Raw genomic sequence first — 23227 nt, 5'->3', positions numbered from 1 at the left:
TGTCACTCTTTATCATTTGGTATATATAGTCTGTCACTCTGTACCTTCTCATTTGCTATTGTCTCTCTATTGAACTCTGTACCTTCTCATTTACTATTGTCCCTTTATTGCTCTGTGCCTTATTGTTCACTGTGTGCCCTATCATTCACTACCTACCCCTTGTTACTCTCCCTTATTGTTCATCATTTACATTATTTCACTGTTTACCTTATCTTTCCTGACCTGTGTCACTATGTGCCTTATTGCTCACTACATGCCTTGTATCACTGTATGCCCTATCGCTCACTACCTACCCTGTGTAAATTTATGCCCTTTCCTTCACCACCTGTCCTCTGTTATTGTGTGAGATTTATCATTTTCTACCTGATGTTTGTCTCTCTGCCTCATCGCTCATGATCTACCTTCTGTCGCTGTGTGTCTTATCACTTGCTGTCTGCCCTCTGTCACTTTGTACCTAATCATTCATCTGCCCTCTCTCTCTGCTTCATTCACCATCTACCCTCTTTTACTTTTAAGGTTATCATTTGCTGTTTGCTATCCCTCACTTTGTGCCGTATCTTTCACCATCTACCTTGTTTCTCTGCGCTTTGTCATCCATCATCTGCCCACTATCATTTTCTCATTTTGTGCCTTATGTGCTATCCACCATCTGTCACTGTGTGCATTATCATCTGCCCTTATTGTTCAATGTCTCTCTTGTATCACTTCATGCCTTTTTTGCTACCTACTCTCTGTCACTCTCGCTTATCATTCACCATCTGGCCTCTGTTCCTTTGTGGCTTTTCATTCAATATTTGCCATCTGACACTTTGTGCCTTATCTTTCGCTATCTGCCTTGTTACACTATGCCTCATCATCCATCCATCCTCTGCCCTCTCTCTATATTCCTTATTGTTCATTATCTGCCCTCTTTCACTTTGTGACTCATCACTTGATGCCTTATTCTACAGCTGTTCTCTGTATCATATCCATTAGTACTCAGTCCTCTTTTGGTGATCTTTCTTGAGTTGCTACCCCACGTTATCCCATTTATCTCCTTTATGCTTTCTCTTTGCCCATGTTGTCCCATTAGCAGCATCCTCCCCTCTTTTTTTTCCACTGTTCTGTCCATTACCAACAATCTAGTCTCTCAGCATCCTACTTATTAGTGTTTAATCTCTTGCTCTGTTGACTTTACTGTTGCTATTAGTGTCCTGTCCATTAGCAAGACCTTTTATTTGTACCTAACTTCCATAGCTCTGTCATATGTGGGTGTGTTGATCATTAGTAGCTATCTTATCTGTTGGTGTCGCTCTTGCATTCTGTCAGTTGGTGTCATTTCTGTCAGCATCTTTCCCATCACTTGATGTCGTGTCCATAAGCACCTATCCCTCCATTTTAACACATTCATCAATAGCCATTTCTTTCATTCCTGCCCTCTTTGTTTCTGTGTTGTCTGTCAGAGATGCTTAGTCTTATGAGTTGCAGTCTCCCCTCTGCCTACATTTCTAACTGTCCTGTCCCTCAGCAGTGTATTTGTTAGTAGCTTTCTTCTGTCGTTCATTGTCCTTCCCCATCTTTTCCTCTGACAGCCTGACTGTTAAGTTATAAGCAGTGTCTCTTTCTGACCTGGTTTATTTTGTTTTATTTTGAATCTGTTAACCAGGGTAGAACACTGATCCTGCTGGATCCATTTCAGTCTCAGCCCGTGGAAAACACAATAGATACATGACATTATATACAGAGGGAAGGACAAAATGCAGTATATACTTAACATACAAAGTGAATATTATAGTTGGCTTGAGGTTATAAAGGCAGTGGATAAAGGGCAATTTACACAGAGTGACTGAAAAACACAATATATACATTATATATAGAGTTACATCAGAGTTGGCATACTGAAAGAATCACAATCACAGAGTCAGAGCAAGGTATGTAGACAGAAGAAGGGAATGAAGAGGTTATGTTAAATGACCAGAGACGTAGCAGCTGCATTTTCCTAGAGTCTTAAATGTGCTTTTTTTGAACAGAAATGGGGTAAAAGGAATAATCTTTAAGAAAAGAAGTGAGAGATTCCCACAGTTTGGTTTCCAGTGCTTGTCCCTTAATTTAATGAGCTCATTACTGTATATAAATGACCTTCCTGATCTTCTCTGTTCTCTCTGCAGCCTCTCTATGATGTATACACTACTGTCTGGTCTCTACAAATACATGTTCCAGAAGGATGAATACTGTGTCCTTATCCTTGGCCTGGACAATGCAGGAAAAACAGTATGTGTAATTATTTTAGTTTGCTTCATCATTATTTCTGCCTTGGAAATATATTAAAAAGTCTGACACTGCATGCTTGTAGACTAAGACTTCTGTTCTACTCTGAACACACTTGATTCTTAGAGAATGAAGGGCAGATTACTTATTTACATTTCCTTAAGCCAGTTTATACTGACAGGAAGAGCTAAGGTTTTTACAGTGTGCAGTGGACAGATCTGACTGCATTGATCTCAGCAGTGATGTTGAGTATAAATGAACTTGCAAGATTTCAAGTTAAGTTTAACTTTTTGTACAGCAGTTTGTCTCATCAGGGATATAATTTGCTTTATTTTTCAAATTAGAACTTGATCTCCAATATTCTGTTGTTCATCTGCATGTTTGAAGATTTTTTTATAGTTTCATATTTGAAGATTCGTATACTTTCATGAAGTGTTGAGTTCTTTGTCTTATTTACTCCATGAACAGTTTCACTTACAGCAGGTCTGTTGCTATTTTAAAAATGATAGTGATTAGCTGAAAACTCTTCCTAAGGTCTGAGAATTCATAGAAACAGTGTGGTGGTTGCAAATGACCAGATTAAGAATGTAGGTTAATGGTGGAACTGTTTATGGTGGCAGAGTAGCTTTTAAGGGGTTTGGCACTGGATGGATTTTCCCTTGCTTTTGTTTCCTTTTTTGCCTAGTCCACCCCTCCTGGATTTTTTAAACCTACATGGGAAAAATTTATTCCAACTTGTAACAGAAAAATATTCTTAAAGCACTTGTTTCTTTCTTCCTTTGCCATTCAAGACCTTCTTGGAGCAGACAAAAATTCGCTTCAGTAAGAGCTATAAAGGCATGAATTTGATGAAAATTACAACTACAGTTGGACTGAATAGTAAGTTGTATTTTTTGTGATTTATGTTGATACTTTAAACAACTTTTGTTTTCTTTATTTTTTTCAATTCTGTATTATTATTGTTTATATTTTGAGTGGAGAGACAATGGAGTACCATGTAGTTTAAATGAAAAAAATTGCAGTGTTTTTAAGTAATCTTAGAGGCATTCACTCTTTTTAATGAGTTATCTGGTAAATGTTCAGAGTTTTTCTCTTTTGAATTCATACTGGGCTTAACTGCCAAATCATTCAGTTTAGTTAAAAGATAACAATAGGACATGTACTGTAATCTTTCCTGTATGAGTGGTCACAATTTCTAGTCCTGGTTTGTGACTTCTTACAGTGTAACAGAGAGCTGATACAGGGAAGGTCAGGGCAAAAATGGGAAAAAGGCTACATATGGGTAACACAGTGGCCCAAGGGCAAAATCTATGTAACACAACTCCAGGGTAATTTTTTTAAAAATCCATTTGTTAGCTTGGCGCAAGTGCCATTTTTGAGGGGCTACCCAGGATCTCTGTGTGGTTAAGTGACTTGCACAGAGTCACAGGGTAGGCAAATGAAGGCAGAAAGGATCAAACCATTGCATCTTTTGATTGCATGTTTTTTTTTTTGTCAAGTTTTCTTCACAAAATCATGGTGTTTTGTACTACTTATTCTTGCTTGGTCTTCTGGGTTATGGCTGAAAATGGTCTTTGTACCAGTTGACTTAATACCACTTCAGTCAGTTAAGTTAAGAGTATTAAAAATGTTTTTGGTGGGTGTGTGATGAATTTTTGCAAATAAAAAAGAAGTGGAGAGAGAGAGGTGTTGTAAATATGGAGTCTGGAAACCAATTTTTTTTGTTTGAGTTGCCTCTATCAGATACTAGTTTGATAAGTTTCTTCTGCAGCATCATGGCTTTTCTAAATTCATCTTTATGTGTTGTGGTTCTGATCCTAAAAAAACAAGTATTCTCCTTTGACTATGGTTAGAGCAATCCCTCAGACTAAAAAAGTGGTTTTGATTGTGGGAGGATTGTTGACCAGAGAGCTAACATGATTGCTTGCAGAGGCTTGGCTTAGTTTGTATTATGGTCTTATGTTCACTCCTTACACGCATTTGTGCTATGGCTGTGGGTATATGTGCAGTGGGCTCCAACCCAGCTCTATACCAGTGTCAGAGGTTCCCTGGTAACCTCTGGCTGCCCAATATCAACTGTATTAAGTGACTCTTCAGGCTGTTTGCATTTCCTCAGAGTGCAGTTTAGTGGCAGACTCTTTGAGCAGGTCCAGCACACAGTCTCACAAATGGATGCTTCACGGAGGTGTGTTCCTGGACATTGTCCATTTTTGGGTTATTCCTCGTGTAGATTTTTATGCCTCCCTTTTGAATAGACAACTTCCTCTGTTCTGTTCCAGAGTCCCAAGTCCTGTGGCTTGGAAAGTGAACACACTGTCTTTTCCTTAGAAAGGGATATTTCCATATGCCTTCCTGTGTTTCCACAAGATCAAGCAGGATTCTTCCCAAAATCTTTAGTGACTCCCTTTTGGCCCACACAACATTGGTTCCCCCTTCTTTATCACTTGACCAGGGGCAATCATAAGTTACCTCATCAGGTGGATCTTCTTATACAAGACAAGACCATCCTCACTTGTCCACTCTTCAACTGACGGTGTGGGTGATAGGGTCTTGATACATTTTAGGCACCTGTTTTCTGAGGACATGCTTCAGTATTGCAGAAGGCAAATGGAAGCTATTTTCTGTTTGTTGCCTCTCTTGCCATCAGGATCCCATGTCTGTGGAGGTTCCTTTGGTTCTCTCTTATTTTGTATGATCTGCTCCATCCTGCTTTAGCATACTCTTCAGTGAAAGCTTACCTGTCAGCAGTTTCTGCTTGTTTGCCTTTGTCTCTTCCTCTGACCTCTAGATATGAGGTCAAGCCATTTTTTAAAGGCGTCCTTCATATCAGGCCCTCCCATATAGCCAGTTCTGCCTTCCTGAGACCTCAATTTTGTACTTGAAAAATTGACTCAGTCTCCTTTTCATCCTGCTTCTTCAGTTTCCTTGCAACATTGTACTTGGAAGACTGTTGTTCTTTTGGCCGTTACCTCAGCTAAGAGAATGTCTGAACTTCTCCCTCTCATGGCTGTTCCTCCTTTCTTAGTTTTTCATAGAGAAAGGATGTCTCTTCATACTACTCCTTCCTTTATGCCCAAGGTAGTCAATGAGTTGTCCCTTAATCAGCCCATTCATCTTCCTTTCTTTTTTTCTTCTTTGCGGTCTGCCAGTGAGAAGGTTCTTCATGCTTTGGATATGCATGGACAACTCAGATATTATTTAGATAAAACTAAAGTTATTTGAAAATCTGTGCAGCTTTTTTGTTTCCTTTCTTCCCAGGTCTTTGGGTTTGGCTGTTTCTAAGCAAACCTTTTCTTCCTGGATACCCAAAGCCATTTATTTTTGTTATTCTTTTCATGAAAAATGTGTTTTCTTGTCACTGAAGTCACATTCTAGTAGGGCAGTTGCCTCCTCTGGTGCTTTTTTCAAGGGTCTGGTACCAGTTCTATCCTGGAGGCTGCTACTTGGTCCCCTGTTCATACTTCCAAGGCAAGCTTTGTCAGGGCTATCTCGTATGGGTTCATAGAGGGCTGTTCTGTGCCTTTTTCCTCCCAGGTTTCCTCTTAGGCCCTTGTTACTCTCCCTTTGGTAAAGAGTACTGCAACAGAGATATGGATGGACATGGTACAGTTGTGTAAACCTTAATGTGACAAAGGGGAGATACTGCCAGGGCACCTATCTGGAATTTTGTAAATTATATGTCATTTGTGAATATCAACATGATTTATATAAGATGCTTGTGTTACAGCTGTGCTAGAACTATATGCCACATGTATATCAAACTGGTCTGTACAGACATGTGTTAAAAAGGTATTTTATAAAGTCCTTGTACTTAAAATGTAACACTGTGTGGCCTGCTGGAAAAGACCAGAAATGTACATGCAGTATTGTAACTGTTTAAATGTATATGTTTTAATAGTGGAAAATGGAATATAGGAGGTTAACTTCAGAAAAATAGCTGAAATTAAATTACTTTATGGCTGCGCAATAAAAAATGGTATCTTTCAGTTTTCAAGGCAGCTAGAGACAGAGAGTCTGTGCTGAGAAGCTTTCTCCATTGTCTTCAGAGTTAACTAATTACTAGTTTTGAAAACATAAAGGAATGTAATTGTTTTATGACTGCTGGCATCTGCAAAAGTTCTGAGGTCTATGTATTTTCACAGGTAGATTTTCAATACTACTAGCTTCCAGCAATGGGGGTTTCACCTGGGAGAGAATCAGATGACAAGAAATAATGTCATTCTGCAAGCTATCCCAGCAGTAATATTTGAGATATTAATTTAAGAAGTCTGAGAGAGAGACATTGTGTTCTGTATTCTGTCTTGGACCTGGCAGCAAGATCCATTCACCACACATCTGCCCTACTTTGAAGTAAGTTTCTAGGGAACAGTATAATTCTCTTAGATATAGTCAGGAATAAACAAAGCTTAGTTTTAGATGAATTTCTTTATTTATTTGAGACCGTCCTGCAATGTTGTTTTAAATATTTCCTGTAATTTTGAACTTTGATGTCCCTGTGAATATATACTGAGTATTTTTTGTTCTTTTATTATTATTAAATATATTTAAACCTTTCACTGTGGCTGATCTGTCTTGAGATATTTATGTTTTGAGAGCACTAATATTACATAGTAAGATTGGACACCCGTTGTTAAGGGCCTTAAAGTAGCTGATAAGGAGTTGGCTGGTGGCAGTGAAAAAACACCTTATAGTCTGGGCAAAGTGGGCATAGCTAGTTAAACCTGTGCTAGCCTTTCCCATGTGTGTGTATGTGTGTAAGTCAAACCTCAAACAGTGTGTGTGTGTCAGCTACTTGGGCAGGGACATGAAGCACTGGTTGGACAGAGAGGGTGCTGGAGGTCTTGGCTTGGCCACTCAGCTAAGATCTCAACTCTCAAGCTGTGTTAGTGGGGAGTCTTATTGGGGATCTGGAGAAAGAGGGAGAAACCAGCCTCAGAATGACTGTGGTCCCTGTGTGCTCTTAAGGGAAATTGCACTTTATGTAGAGAGCTGCATCTGGAAATACTGTGTGTACCTGTTTTCCTCACAATGTACATCCCCCATTGCTGCCATTGATGAGGATTGAGGCTCCTTGATTACTGTTCCAGTGGTGAGTCGTCACACTTACCATAACAGTAGATGTCCTTTTGTTCACTGTTACAGTATTCGCTCCCTCTTGCCCTATTTTTCCTTTTCTTTCTTGCCATCCTTGGTGAGAGGCTCTTCTCCTTTTTTCCCTTCTAGATGTACATGGTTTTCTTTACCCCTAGGGACATTATGTTCCTCCTGGGGCTTTTGCACTTCTGAGTATGTGTGTCTGTACATCAACCTTATGCCCTACGCCTTGCACAGAGAGTGTACTTGTGACATACAGTGCGTATAAATACTAAAGGCTTTGGTATACCGGCTGGACATTGAGCTGTCCTTGACAGGAGATCCTTTTGGTAAAGAATACTGCAACACTATAGAGAAGGACATCTACTGTTATAGTCAATTTTGCAGAACTGTACTATTCTGCTTCAGCAATCCCCTATGCCAAAAGGAAAAGGGAGCCTTCTTCCCAGGGCGACTCAGATTCTGCCATCTCTAAAGCTGAGATACTAGCCTGTGTATATCAACTCTTCCTTGCACCTTTCCTTAACTCAGAGGCTGGAGCCACCCTGTCTATGCCTAACACCACCATTTGAGGACCTTTCCTTTGCGGATACCATTCATTCTGTTAAAGTCATAAATAAATAACCCTATGAATTTACCTTATATGCCTTCAGTCAGGAACAACACTTCAGGATGTGCAAACAGAAATTTTGTTCTTACAGTGCTGGAAGTCAGTCTTCATAGCTCTTGATGAAGCATTCTCACTTGACATAGAAAAACTGTATTTTTATACATTTTCTTATCTAACCTGGTCATGCAGCCTCATTACATTGCAGTCATTCTGACAAATGAAAAACTTTGCAAATGTCCTCATCCCCCCTGATTTTCGCCTCGGACTTCACATGAACACCTTTCTATTGATCCACCTACTTCCAAGGGGTCTTGTTTCTGATCTTGGATGGCAACAAAGCACTCCTAGCCTGGAGGAGTCAGGCTAACAAATTCTTTTTGTAGCAACTACATGCCTCAACTTCATGCAACACGTACTATTTTCTCTTATTACATACCAAAAGAATGCAGTTTAAGAAACAGCAATACTGCGGCTTATGAAGTTGTATTTTTCCCAGTCCTGCATACAAATTATATTTGCTTTTTAACAATCATATTATAGCATCATTAGTAAACTAAAATTAATATACATTTTAATAAGCTGGTCATGTCCCATAACAGTTTCCTCCCTGAGATGATGTCAGTGTCATACCATACATATTATATTTTTATTTTTTTAACTTAATAAAATACTCCTGCATCATAATATTCATCATCAATTTCTGTCAAAATAGAACGGTCATTGATTTGCGCATGCAGTGGCATTTCCTGTGCAGGTGATGTTAAACATCTTGTAATCACAGCCTTTAGAATAGAAAATGCCAAAATGATTACAAATATAATAAAAAGTACAATGACAATACCCTGGGTTATGCTAGTTCCCAGGTTACCAGAAAATACTGCCCAACCATCCAAAAAGTGTCCAATTTTTGGATGTGCTGTCCAAATCTTTGGCCCTTTGTTCCATGAAATTTGCTAGTTTTTCCTGTTCATCATGATAGTCACTAATATATGAACAGGAACAACTCCCTATGAGGGCACATGGCCCCCCTTTTGCACCAAGCATTATATCAAGTGCCATTCAATTCTGGAACACCACAGTTCGCATTTCAGTCATTTTTCGATTTGCCATCCTGATGTGATGTGAAGTTTTGTTGGCCACCTCCTGTAGAATTTGAGCAAGCATGGTGATTTCAAGCATTGTCCTTTGCATTCCATACCCAGGATTAAAAATTGAAAATACTTGCTCTGCCCAGTGGATTGCTCACTTACTTCTCAGTCTACCTGCTGGTGGGTGTTCGAAATGTTGAATAGCAAGAGTGATAATATCCTATGAAGCAACATCCAGACCAGTTTGTACGCAACCAGGGGTTAGGCATGATCACCACAGATGTAGTAGCGGTGACTTATACCCATGCCACGCCTCCAGTCATAGCTTTTTAAATGCAAAGAGCCTAACACACTTTCATACCTGGTGTCATTACATTTGCTTTTTCCTACTGGCACAGTCCCATTTCTGGCATAACATGTGTCTCCATGATGTGTGGTTGCAAGCTGAATAGACACAAGCTTTGAAAAATCAGTTACATTACGCCAGGTTAAGCTGATGTCATTAAGGTCCTTTTCAAATGACACCTGTGATGCAGGGTGGGAATCATAGAAATCCCTGCCTTAGAATGATGAGATATATGCGAACATATCCAGCAGTTTCTTTTGTTTAGATTTTTGGCGTATTGCCGAAGGACGAGCAAGAAACTGTTTCCTCTCGACCAGTTTGTAGAAGGGAACATCAGCAGAAACAAAGCAATGTGCCTGTTGTCACTGGATTCATCATGGACTGCTACTGATGTTGAACTTCTCACTGGGCAGATGATTTATCTGTCACACCTCTATCTCTCTCAGTTGGCTGCGTTGATTCGTCTGAGGTCCCCACATGACAGGTCATCTTGCAATGAGATGAATGGATCTACGTTGGTAGTCCTGCACACAGAACTGCAGTCAGAGTGGTGAGCAGGACCTGAAAAGGCCCCTTCCACCTTAGGCTCAGGCAGCTTTTCCTTTGAAAAATGTTCACATACCCCCAATCACCCAGTTGTAGTTGATGACAGGGGTTGGTCAGGAGGCTTTGGTAACACTGCTCTTACTTTTCAATGATATTGCTGCAAAAGTTTGAGGAGTCTCCTACAAAAACAAATCACAGCATCATCTGACAAAGCTAAGTCAGCATTTCCCACTGGAGGGGTAGCTGGAAGGGCCATGGGTCTCCCCATGGTCGCATTCAGTGAGGCTGTCATACTCATTAATGCTAAGGAAACGACTTTGGGTGGGTTTCAGCAAAAATCTTCGAATTTTTATTTTTAATGGTCCTGTTTACCCTTTCCAATAATCCAGATGACTTGGGATGGTTGGGACAGTGAAGACTCAACTTAGTATTAAAAGCTTTACATAACTTTTTAATCAAATTATTATTAAAATCAGTTCCCGAGTCACTGTTAACAATGCTGGATGTACCGAATCTCAGTATATAATCAGATAACAGTTTTTAGTAACTGTGACTGCATCAGCTTTGTGACATGGGTAAGCTTTCACCCTTGCTGAGAACATACACACTACCACCAAAATAAATTGTAAATTATTAGTCTTGGGCATCTGGATGAAATCCAGCTGTATATTAACAAAAGGTCCCCAGGGTGGAGGTAAGCATGCAGGTTTCCTTTTGGCATGTTTGCTTATGTTATATTCGAAAACAAATACAATTTTGTACATACTGAAGTATCAAAGAGGAGACATGAGGGGCATATCAACTTCGGGTAATTTGATTAAATAAAGCTGTCTTACCTGTATGGGCCGGTGGATGATATGACCTTACTAGGTAAGGTAGCAAAGAGGCAGGTGCCACCAGTCGGCTGTTCAGATGTCGCCATATGCTGTCAGAGGATTTTCTACATCCATCCTTGAGCCACCTCAAAACTTCTCCCTGTAATGCTTCAGCTTGAAAGGTTGACAACTTTGCAAAATCAAGCAAATCATTACTGTTACAGTTTGTTACTGTTAACATACCGAGATTTTTTACAACAATTTGCCACTGCTTGTTTAGCAGCTTGGTCTGCCAAATTATTATCTTTCTGTCCATTTTGATGTGCACAACGTTTGATTACAGTTTCTTAGGTAACAAAAGTGCATCTAACAATGATTTTATGTACTCTCAATTTTTAATTTGATTTCCTGAATAGGTCAAATATCCTCTCTCTCTCTCCAAAGTTGCTCAGAATCATGTACCACCCCGAAAACATAATGGCTGTCTGTAAAAATATTGGCCACCTTGTCTGTGTAACTCACAGGCTTTTTGCAAAGCCACTAGCTCAGCTATTTGAGCAGAGTGAACACGCTCTAATCTTTGTTGCAACAGTATTGTTTCTTCGGTGCAGACTGCTAATCCCGAGATCAACTTTCCTGTTTGATCTCTTCCACGGGAGCCATCCACGAACAGATGCATGTCAGGACTGGGTATAGGAGTGTCCTTTAAGTCCTCCCTAGGAGAAAGCAAATAGTTACACAAACACAATCATGCTCTTCACCATCCTCTGCAGTAGGCAACAGAGATACAGGATTTAGAACAGGACAGCGGATCAGAGAAATAGATGGATCAGAAAGAAGTGTAAGTTCATATCTAGTTAGACATGCAGCCGAGGATGGTTGAGTTTTCATTTTAAGCAAAGGAAATGATACAGAATGAGGGACAGCTATGGCAGTAGCGGCAACTGCCCTTAAACAAGATGAAAAACCTTTTACAGCAGAATCAAGTGCTGTACTGTAATAAGCCAATGGACGATAGCTGTCCACATGTTTTTGTGCAAGTACTCCTTGAGCAAATCCATTTCTTTCATGACCAAATAAAATAAAAGGTTTATTATAATCTAGTAACCCCAAAGCTGGGGCAGTAGTTAAAGCTTGTTTCAAGTTCTGAAATGAATCTTCATCTTCACTATTCCAAAGGAGAGGCTCTGGTGTAGCCTGCTTTAAAAAAAATTTGTCAAAGGTTTGGCAATTTCTGCGTAGTTAGGGATCCACTATCTACAGTATCCTGTCATACCTAGGAAAGACCTAAGCTGTTTCTGAATAGTCGGACGTGGGGCCTTAGATATTGCATCAATACAAGATGGTAACACTTGCCTGCTACCCTGGGATATTAAATGACGAAGATAACATACCTGAGATGACCACAGTTGTAGTTTTTCTCTAGACACTTTGTGTCCCTTTTCTGCAAGGATAGTCAGAAGATGCAAGGTGTCCTGTTGATATTGCTGAAAGGAGTTTGATGCTATTAGTAAATCGTCTACATATGGTACTAACACAGACCCACCCGGAAATGTCACATTCTCCAAATCTTTTTTTTTTTTTTTTTTTAGAATTTGAGAAAATAATGAAGGAGATTCAGTATGTCCTTGTGGCAGCCGTGTCCATGTATATTGCTGTCCCTGATAAGTGAAAGCAAACAAAAACTTACTGTCAGGCTGAATAGGTGTAGAAAAGAATGCTGAACATAAATCTGTCACAGAAAAGTAAGTAGCTGTAGGTGGTATGCAACTCCGTGTTGTTGCTGGATTTGGAACAACAGGAAAAGTAGGTAGTACTGCATTATTTGCAGCCCTTAAGTCTTGTACAAATCTATAAGTATCCATCTGATATTGTTAATTCTCGTTCATTCCTTATGTATGATTATCGGTTCCGACCTCGGAACCGAGCCGGCCATCTTCCAAGCTTGCGTCGGCTACAAACTCTCGAGCTAAACTCTTATGCAGAATTCCCCTCTCCCTGTTACCTCAGATTTCATTTGCTGTGTCGCCATTCGGTCGTGTCAAGCTACTTCTCTTGAGCTAAGTATAGATATTTGTTGTCAGACTAGTCTAATATAACTTTTTCTGTCAGAAAAGTTTCTAATTTGTTGTCTCTTACCTTATTGCATTTAGCGACTATATTCCCTTGAGTTTCTTTTTCTTTACTCTGCACTTTTTACCGCAAGGTATTTTCTCCCTTACCATCGTTGGTAAACCCTTCCTTTCTTCATTACCTTCGGGTATTCTTTCGTACCATTGCTGGTACCCTTTCTTCTTTCTCCTTTTCTATCATGGCAGAATGGCAGATAAAAAAGGTAGTCCAGGATTTAAAAGGTGTTCAGATTGTGGACACAAATTACCTACATCAGATGCACACTCTGTGTGTCTATTGCTTGGGTGTGTTTCACTTATCTGTTGACCCGCCCTGTGATATTTGTAAGAACTTTTCCAACAGAACTTTGATTGAGAGGAAAAATAAATTGTTACTGAAGGGACTTCTTAAATCTCCCTTTTCAGAGGCTATTTCTGGGTCAGAGGCTTCAACCCCTCCTAGAGCCCATAAGAAAAAATCGGATGATCCTGCAAAGGCTAAGTCTCTGCCTTTGTCCCCGGCTGGGGACTCCCGCCAACCAAGACCCAAGTAGGCTAAGCTTTCTGCTTCGGAGCTCACACTGTCGGTCCCAGAGCTTTCGGTGCCTAGACCTTTGGCGCCATCTGTGATTTCGGCTCCGTCTACTGTAGCCTTTACTGTATCAGTACCGAGGGGCTCCTCGGTTCAGACTACTACTACTACATCGGCACAGACTGTTCAGTCGGCGCAGACCTTAAATCACATCGGTTCCGACATCTTACCCAGAACCGACTCTTCAGTTATTGACACCAAGTTTTTCCATTCTAGCTACGGTACCGGCAACCACTTCAGTACCAATCTTTTTGTCAGTGCAGACCGTGACCTTGGCACCAATGATTTCCTCGGTGCAGACACCTGTAGTCCAGTCTCTCTCGGCACCGTTGTTCTCAGTGCAGACCTGTTTCTCCCTCAGCTGTGTCCGTGAGGTCCACTAGAAGCTTTTTTGAGCACATGTTGCATCTTGTGGATGAAGTGCTTCTGGCCAGAGGTATCCCACCCCCCAGGACCTATCCTTCCTTGGCAGGTGATCACCCATTGCCAAAGACCCCTTCTTATTCTCTTCCTTCATTACCTTTGAAGCCCCTTGATATAGCACAGTCTTCCCCCTCTACGGTTCCCTTTATGGACCTCACTAAGAAACCGCAGTTGCCTTCGTGGCAGGAGAGTTTTGCTATGACCCAGGATGACCCAGGATGATAGTTGTGACACACGTAATTTGATGTTTCATAGCCATCCGGGGACTCCGGGTCGGCAGGCTGAGCCACTTAGAAGAGGGGTGACCCCTGTCCTGGACACTCACCCCTATTCAGGTGGACCAGCCTTCCAACTGATGGAGAAGGCTCTGGTGTCTGCTGGCGATACTGTGCTGTATATCTCCCCGCCCTCCTCTGGACCGTTATGTTCACAAGTCGCACCTAGCGGACACCGGGCGCAAAGGCCTCAGGATGTATTCCCACAGGAAACCCCCTTTCCGTTGTCTTCCCCAGCTTCCCCCTCTGAGGAAGTTCACCAGAAAAGTTCATGCAAGAGGAAGCACATGGACTCCACAGAGGAGTCCCTCACTAAAGACACAGACTCTGAGGTATCCTTTGGTGATATCCTCGAATTCCTTAAACAGAGAGGTGACTGGCAGCCCTCTAATCCTACCTCTGAGGAGTCTGTGTTCCTGCAGGCTTTTCGTGCCCAGCCCCCTACCTCCTGGGTTACTCCAGCTGCCGATAAACTGGTCCGGCTCATCATGCAGCATGCGTGGAAGGCTCCTGACACTGTCGAGACTATTCCCCGGAGGCAAGATAAGATTTTGTCCCCTCCTGCTACGGATCCACATTGATCCAAAGGTCTTCCTGTGGATGCTGTGGTGTTGGTGGCCGCAACCAAAAAGGATCTGGCGGAAAAAGAAAGCCAGACTGTCCATCTGCCCAACAGAGAGTCCCGGGCCCTGGACATGATAGGGAAGTGCACCTTTGCATCCGCGACCTTTGCTATCAGGTCCCTGAATTATATGGCACACATTGCCAGGCTTCAAAGGGATCTAATTTCCGAGCTGTCTGAAACCTTGACTGGTGCCGTGTCTGATGAGGTCCGTGACAAAGAGGCCTCTCAGCTGGCCACCATTGAGTCAAATATCTAACTCCTCCATGCGACTGATATCTCATGCATCCAAAGGAGCAGCTAGAGCGGCGGGTTCAGGCGTGGTCTTGAGATGACAAGCCTGGATGCGCTTGTGCAGTTTCACGGAACCCTTTAAGGCTTCCTTTCTTAACGCTCCCATTGAAGCCTCTTCGTTGTTTGGACCCAAAGTTAAAAGCACACTGGCCAGATGTGAACAGGACGGTAAGACCCTTTCTGCCGTAGGTGTCCATTATTCTTCGCCTCAACGTGCTTTCTCCCGAAACTAAAAGAGTGGGACGATATGGTTCAAGAAGTCTCGGAGTTCTTTCCGTGACACACAGGCCAAGTTCTCCCCTAGAAGCAGAGGGGGAAACTCGCAGGGAAGACGCCCCTTTCGGGGCAGAGGAGGCCCGTGTAACCAGGGTTCCAGAGACTCTTTTCCTGGCCAATCCTACCAGCGCTCCTGAAGAGCGGCCCAACTCATTTCCACAGGAGGTGGTTGGGGGTCATTTCTCCTTGTACCCTTCTGCCTGGCTAACCATCACCACTGATTCTTGGGTACAAAGGATTATAACCAGAGGTTATCATATCCCCTTCAAACTTTGTCCTGTCCCTTCAAAAAACCTACCCGACTTTCCACCCCGTCAAAGGGAAGAAGCAGCACTAGAGATAGCAAAGCTGCTAAGAAAAAGAGTCATCCAAATAGTCCCTCCGGACCAGTTAGGATCCGGATTCTACTCGAGACTATTTTTGGTGCCAAAGAAAACTGGGGACTGGAGACTAATTTTGGATCCCAGTGTATTGAACAAGTTTGTAAGAGTACAAAAATTCCAGATGGTCACTATACAGTCTATCCTCCCGCTTCTGGAAAAAATGATTGGATGTGCTCGGTAGATCTTCAAGATGCGTACTACCACATAAAAGTGGACAGGCCATCAAGAAGATTTCTGTGCTTCTGTGTGGGAGCCAGTCACTACCAGTTCAGAGTACTGCCCTTCGGACTCTTCACAAAGTGCATGGCAGTCATCACAGCTCACTTGCGACTTCAAGGATTCCAGGTGTTTCCATACCTAGATGACTGGCTCATCTCCGCCCCCACCAGACATCTATTGGAAAAAGCCATGGCATACTCTTTCCTCACTGCAGAAAGGCTAAGCATAACCATAAACCGGCAAAAATCCAATCTCACCCCATCTCAGTCCACAGAATTCATAGGGGTCATATTGGATACAAAGAATTGCAGAGCATCCATTCCAGAGCACAGAATTCTAAGGATAAAGCAACAACTGATCCCAATCCTTTCAAGGGAGAAATGCACAGCTCACTCTGTCCTACAGCTGTTGGGTTCCATGACAGCCTCCATCACCATTGTCCCCCTGGCCAGGTTTCATGTGAGGCTTCTACAATGGCTACTGCTCACCCAATGGTATCCTTTTCAGCATCCTATTTCAGCCAAGATTTGAGTAACTCACAGGTGCAAACAGGATTTAAATTGGTGGATGACCCACAACCCATCACAATGGTCTCGCCTCTTCTCCCCCCAGCAGCCCAAGGCTACAGTGACCATGGACACCTCCCTGATGGGGTGGGGGGGCTATGTCAAGGTCAGACAGTCCAAGGCACTTGGTCCGAATTGGAGGCCCAACTGCATATAAATGTTCTAGAGCTGAGGGCGGTGATTCTGGTGTTGCAAGTATTCCATCCCCTGCTACTGTCTGGGACTATTGTGATACAATCAGACAACATGGCCGTGGTCCGGTACATCAACAAACAGGGCGGAACCAAATCTTACCCCCTTTGTCGAGAGGCCATGAGGATATGGCAGTGGGCGATGGCTACCAGCCGTTTTCTTCTAGCAACACACATTCCGGGGAGTTCCAACGTGATAGCAGACAGACTCAGCAGGTGCATTCTACAACCTCACGAGTGGTCCCTGAATCCCTTGATAGCAGCGGCGATCTTCCACTACTGGGGCCATCCTTGCTGCGACCTCTTTGCATCCCCGACCAACTACAAATGCAGCAACTACTTTGCCCTGATTCCCCCTCCGGGAAAGTCACCCAGGGACGCTCTGGTCCACGATCGTCCCTTGGGTCTTCTTTATGCATTCACACTTCTCCCCCTCATTCCCCAGTTTCTGCCCGTCGGTTGAAGAGCAAGGTGATCCTCATAGCACCATATTGGCCTCATCAGATTTGGTTCCCCTTCCTTTGGCCTCACCTGCTAGATCAACCATGGATTCTCCATCCTACCCTGGGGTTGATCTCACATCCGCAAAACCTGATTCATCCCAACCTGGACAGCCTGAAGCTCACAGCTTGGCGCCTCTAATTCCCTTGATTGCCAGGCAGAATGATCTTTCTTTACCAGTACGGGACATTCTTATGTCATGTCATAAGTCTTCCACTAGAATTACTTATCTAAGCAAGTGGAAAAGGTTTACCTGTTGGCTGAAAGAAAAATAAGGAGATCCCTTCTCAGCACCGGTGTCGATAATACTAGAGTATCTGGCCGACCTATTTCAATCGGGTTTATCGGCCTCTACCATTAGAGTTCATTTGGCTGCAATATTTAATTTCCACGAGAGTGTCCAAGACTCCTCTTTTATGTCACATAAATTATGCAAGACCTTCATAAAAGGTGTGAATCATCTGAAGCCCCCTTTAACAGAACCTATTCAACCATGGGACCTGTCATTGTTCTACAAGCTTTGACAGTGACACCTTTCGAACCAACTTCTTCTTGCAACCTCAAATTTTTGTCATGGAAAACCTTGTTTTTGGTCACCATTACTTCTGCCAGACATATCTCTGAGCTTCAAGCCTTATGCATCAAGAGTCCATACTTTATTTTTCATAGAGAATAGTGTCTTTGAGAACTAATCCTTCATTTCTGCCAAAAGTGATCTCTGAAAATGTCCATTAATCAAACCATTGAATTGCCAGGTCTCTTCGCCAATCATTTAATCAAAGGAGAGTATTGCCTACATACCCTAGACATTCACAGCCAAATTCGCTTCTGCTTGAACAGGACTAAGGCCTCTCGTAAATCAGACCAGTTATTTTTGGCCTGTTCTGGACCTAGATTAGGATGTGCTGTTGCTAAGGTCACATTGACTAGATGATTGAAAGACCTTGTGACCTTCATTTATACACAGCGTAGTATTCCATTGTCTACTACCAAGGTCGGTGGCAACTTCTGCTGCCTTCCATGCCAGAGCTTCTTTACATGACATCTGTGCAGCTGGAACTTGGGCTATGCCTCATACCTTCATCATTCATTACAAATTGGATTTGGCTTCCAGGGGAAGAGCATCTTTTGGTTCTATGGTGCTCAGGAATGTCCTTCCATGAGAGCCTCCCAGGAATAGAGGTAGCTGGGGACTCTGTCCCATACGTAAGGAATGAATGAGGATTAACAATATCAGATAAAGAAGTTATGTCTTACCATAACATTCCATCTGTATTGTTGATCCTCGTTCAGTCATTACGACCCTCCCTCCTTCCCCCTCGTGTGGCTTCTAGTGGATATCACCATCCGGTTCTTTTAGGTAATTTGACCAGAGGTAGCCTCTACCTTCTTTTGACTTGCAAACTCAGTCTGAGGTTACAGGGAGAGGGGAATTCTGGGTAAGAGTTAGCACGAGAGTTTGTAGCTGACGTGAGCTTGGAAGATGGGAGGCTCGGTTCCGAGGTCGGAACCAATATCCATATGTAATGACTGAACGAGGATCAACAATACAGATGGAATGTTATGGTAAGACATAACTTCTTTTTTCTTGGCTTTTTCACTGGAAAAATCGGAGTATTACAAGGGTTTTTAGCTGCTGCTATTTTTCCTTGCTGTATTAGAGACTGAATTACAGGTTTGATTCCCTGCTCTGCTTCTGGCTTTAGTAGAAGTTGTGGAACTCTAGGGAGAGGATGTTATGTGATCCTATCTCGCCTACATTCTGACTGATGGGTTCGGAGCCGATCCCTCGGCTCCGACTCGGCACGCTTATGCCAAAGAGCGAAGTCTCTTATTGGCTGAGCTTACTATATCCCAGGATGCACCACTACCAGTCCCCCAGATCTCGTTTGCCGCTAACTTGCGAAGACGTGGTCTCGAGCTGGCTGAGCTGAGTAGTATTTTTACTAACTTTTTTCTGTCAGAATTTTGCTGTTCTTGTCATAAAAAGCTGTTTTAACGGCTATTCTTCACTTTTGTGTGTGTTTGGAGTTTTGTGAGAAACTTTGTTGTGTGATTGGGCGTTGATTTTGATTTTAGGCCTCACTCATCTTAGGGCCTTCCCGGTCAGTCAACCCCCCTTAAACCTTAGAGGGTTTCAAAGTACCCTTGAGTTAATTGTTACGGATTCTTTACCTAATCGGCAGCTGTAAACCGATTATTAGGTAGTGTCAGTAAATCAGAAAGTCAAGTGGATAGCATTGTTTTCTGTCAGGGATTACCATTTTTTTACTATAATGTCTCAGAATCCTAGGCCTTCGGGCTTTAAAAAATGCACCAAATGTAATTTCAAGATGTCTATCACAGACGATCACTCTCTCTGTGTGTATTGTTTGGGTGCAAAACATTTACAAGAGTCATGCAGTGTGTGTCACGCTTTTTCCTCAAGGGTCCTCCAGGAGAGGAAAAATAAACTTATTCTTAAAGGTTTAATAAAACCTTCCTTTGAAGAAGCTTTGGCATCCTCTCCTTCTCCAGCTAAAAAGAAAAGGGCGTCGGCTCCGACCAGTCCGTCGGATCCGACCGCCAAAAGACATAGGCAGGCTTCTCCTTGGCTCCAAGGACTTGGAGCCCAGGGCGAACGGTCTACCTCGATGCCACCAGTCTCGACTCCTCTGGCCGGGCCGATGACTGGGGCATCGAGGCGGGTCACCGTCGGCTCCACTGGTCTCGGGCCGACAAGGTCCGCTCAGACACTTCCTCCTCGGCCGAAGTCCTCCTCGGCACCGATGGAAACTAGTGTGGGTATTCCTTGCGCCGATAGTCATCGGGTCGCCTCGAGCCGGTCCCCTAGCCCTTTGGGGCCGTTGGAGAGGCCATCTCAAACCCGTTCAGTATCCTCTCGGTCATCGAGGATGTCGGATTCGGATATAGACAGGGTGCTCCAAAGACTGTTCCAGTCCCCAGTATTTCAAAAATTTGTTTCGGCTCTGACCCAGTTGGCTTCGGAGCCGATAGCCCATCCATCCATTGCTATTCCTCCTCCGACCGCTTCGGCTCCGTCAGAGCAGGTGCTGTTGGAGCCGGTGGAGATCTTAGGGTCGGCTCCGACCCTTACTCCAACCTGGGCCTTCGGGTCCGAGTTTGGTACACGGACTTCTTCGGCTGGACCGGGGTGATGTTTGGGACCTATGCTATCGGTTCCGAGCCTCCCTCTCGGTGCTTGACTGCGGGACTTCCGTCGGCTATCATGGCTCGGGGACGGACACTCCCAGGATTCTGGGGTCCGGCTTTCAGAGCTATGAGGAGTGCCTTGGCCAAGTCTTGACCATCTCTCCGGCTTTACCGGCACCTTCCCTGGGCGTGGAGACTGGGTCTTTGGCAGTTCCCCTGTCCGTAGGCAGCGGAGCCCCTGGGCCTGAGGTTACCCCATTGGGGTTCCCCTCCTCCTGAGGGTTCTTCAGAGTTGTCTTCAGAGGAACCCCCAAGGAAGAGATCGTGCAAGAGGAAGCACGTGGACTCCCCCGAGTCTATTACATCGGACACTGATCTTGATGATGCGGAGGGGTCCCCGAAGCCGTCCTCGGATGATGTCTCATTTGCAGACATCTTAGAGATCCTCAAACAACGAGGCGGCTGGATATCCAAACCCCCCTCTGCTGATGAGTCAGTGCTCCTCAAGGCCTTTGGGGCTCAGCCCTCCGCCTCCTGGGTGTCTCCGCCCTTCAACGAGCTTCTGGATTTAGTTTGTCGAAGGGCGTGGGAACATCCAGATACCGTGGAACCAGTCCCTTCTCGTCCTAATAAATTTTTGTCTGCCCCACCCGAGAAGGAGTTCCTCACTAAAGGCGTGGCTGTAGATGCCATGGTGGTGGCATCTGCTACACAACAGGACGTGGCAGAGGCTTCAACGTCCGTCCATCCTCCTAATAAGGAGTCTAGGAGCATGGACAGGTATGGGAAGCGCACCCTGACTTCAGCGGCCTTTACTTTAAGGTCTCTGAATTATTTGGCACATTTTACCAGGCTTCAGAGGGATCTGGTCAAGGAGCTGTCAGATTCCTCTCGGGTAACCTACCTGAGCAGCTAGCCCAGTCGGTTAGCTCTCAGTTGGCTATCCTTCGTCAATTTCTAACTCGTCCATGAGGCTCATTTCAGATGCGGCGAAGGCGGGTAGAGCAGGCACAGGCGTGGCTCTCGGAGACAAGCCTGGCTCCGCTTGTCAGTTCGGAGGCCTTCAAGTCTTCCTTCACCGGCGCTCCCTTTGATGGGTCCTCTTTGTTTGGACCTAAGGTTAAAGACACCCTTACCGCTGTGAACAAGAGGGAAAAACTTTATCTGCCGTAGGTGCCCGTTATTCCACTCCCTTTCGGCCTTATCCCAAGGCTAAAGGAGGAGGAAGATGTGGTTCCGTAAATCACGTAAGTTTTTCCTCAACAGCAGGAAGATTCCCCTTCCAGAGGCAGAGGGCGGAAATTTTTCTGGGAGACACCGTCCCAGAGGCGGCAGAGGGCCCGCAATTCTGGAGACCATGAGTCCTTTCGTGGCTCTTCAGCCTCCCACACTCGTGAGGGATTGCCCGGCTGTGCTGCTCCGGAGCCAGTCGGGTGCCATTTGCCAAGCACCTAAAAGCCTGGGAGTCAATCACTCAGGACAGATGGGTGCTTGGATCGTGCCGGAGGTTACACCATCCCATTCACATGCTCACCCCACCGTCCAAAAATCCCGGACCCACCACCCAGTCAAAGGGAAATTGCAGCCAGAAGCTTTAAAGCTGCTAGAAAAGGAGTCATCCAACCGGTCCCCACAGACCAGATCGGATCCGGAAATTACTCGAGGTTCTTTTTAGTGCCAAAAAAGACAGGGGACCTGAGACCAATTTTGGATCTCAGCAGACTAAACCATTCCGTCACGAAATCCAAATTCCGAATGGTCACGTTACAATCCATTCTCCCATTGTTGGAGAAGGATGTTTGGATGTGCTCCATAGACCTCAAGGGCGCCTATTATCACATACCGATACATCAGGCGTCCAGGAGGTATCTGCGCTTCAGCCTGGGAGACAGTCATTTCCAATTTTGTGCACTGCCCTTTGGTCTCACCACAGCCCCCAGGGTGTTCACCAAGTGTTTGGCAGTAGTGACTGCTCACCTGAGGAGTCTTGGATTCCAAGTGTTTCCCTATCTGGACGACTGGCTCCTGACTGCCACCACCAGGCATCTACTAATGGACAACCTCAAAGCTACCATCTCCCTGGGTGTTACCCTGGGAATTACATTCAATTGGTCAAAGTCTGTCTTGCTGCCCTCTCAGCGCATAAGATTCATAGGAGCAGAGATAGACTCAAGATTGATGCGCGTTTTTCTTCCGACCGAAAGGATCCAAACTTTACAAGGCCAGGTTCAAACCCTGATTTCAAGATCCAAAGCCCCAGCCAGGATGGTCCTACAAGTTTTAGGTTCGATGTCTGCCACGGTTCTTCTAGTTCCTCTGGCAAGATTGCACATGAGGATTCTTCAGTGGCTATTGTCAACTCAATGGTCCTTTCAGGACCTTCCCCTCAATCATCCCATTATAATTACAGAAACATGCAAATGGGACCTTCGCTGGTGGCTTCAGACATCCAATCTAAATCAAGGAAGTCCTTTTGTTATTCCCTCTCCAGTGGTCACCCTGACGACAGATGCCTCCCAGACAGGGTGGGGGGGGGGGCATTGTCTGGGCAGGTTAGTTCAGGGCTCCTGGCTTCCAGACAAAACTCTTCTCCACATCAATGTATTGGAGATGAGGGCGGTACTTCTATCCCTACAGGCCTTACACAGGTTTCTCCCTCAGGGCATAATCGCCATCCACACAGACAACATGTCGGTGGTCTGGTACCTAAACAAACAAGTAGGGACCAGATCTTACCCCCTTTGCAGAGAGGCCATGAGGGTGTGGGAATGGGCGGTAGCTACCAGCCGTTTCTTGGTAGCGACCCACATTCCGGGGAAATCAAATATACTGGCAGACAGATTAAGCAGGACAATTCTCTCTCCTCACGAGTGGT

At 44.2% G+C, this 23227-nt stretch overlaps 1 protein-coding gene across 4 annotated transcripts in view; it reads left to right on the top strand.

The window, feature by feature from the left end:
- Nucleotides 1-2146: 2146 nt before the first annotated feature.
- ARFRP1 (ADP ribosylation factor related protein 1) overlaps nt 2147-23227 on the top strand; it is a 1146156-nt gene continuing 1125075 nt past the window's right edge. For all 4 annotated transcript variants that reach the window (XM_044056958.1, XM_044056956.1, XM_044056955.1 and 1 more), the window contains exons 1-2: nt 2147-2250; nt 3039-3126. In XM_044056958.1, coding sequence (XP_043912893.1) covers nt 2155-2250; nt 3039-3126 — 184 coding nt within the window. In that variant the 5' untranslated portion in view covers nt 2147-2154. The remainder of the gene's footprint in view (nt 2251-3038; nt 3127-23227) is intronic.

The sequence above is a fragment of the Protopterus annectens genome, chromosome 14.part0, assembly GCF_019279795.1.
Source record: "Protopterus annectens isolate FY-2018-M chromosome 14.part0, PAN1.0, whole genome shotgun sequence".
Lineage (NCBI taxonomy): Eukaryota > Metazoa > Chordata > Ceratodontiformes > Protopteridae > Protopterus > Protopterus annectens.
The sequence above is the reverse complement of the archived record's forward strand: the minus strand, read 5'-3'. Positions and strand labels throughout refer to the sequence as shown.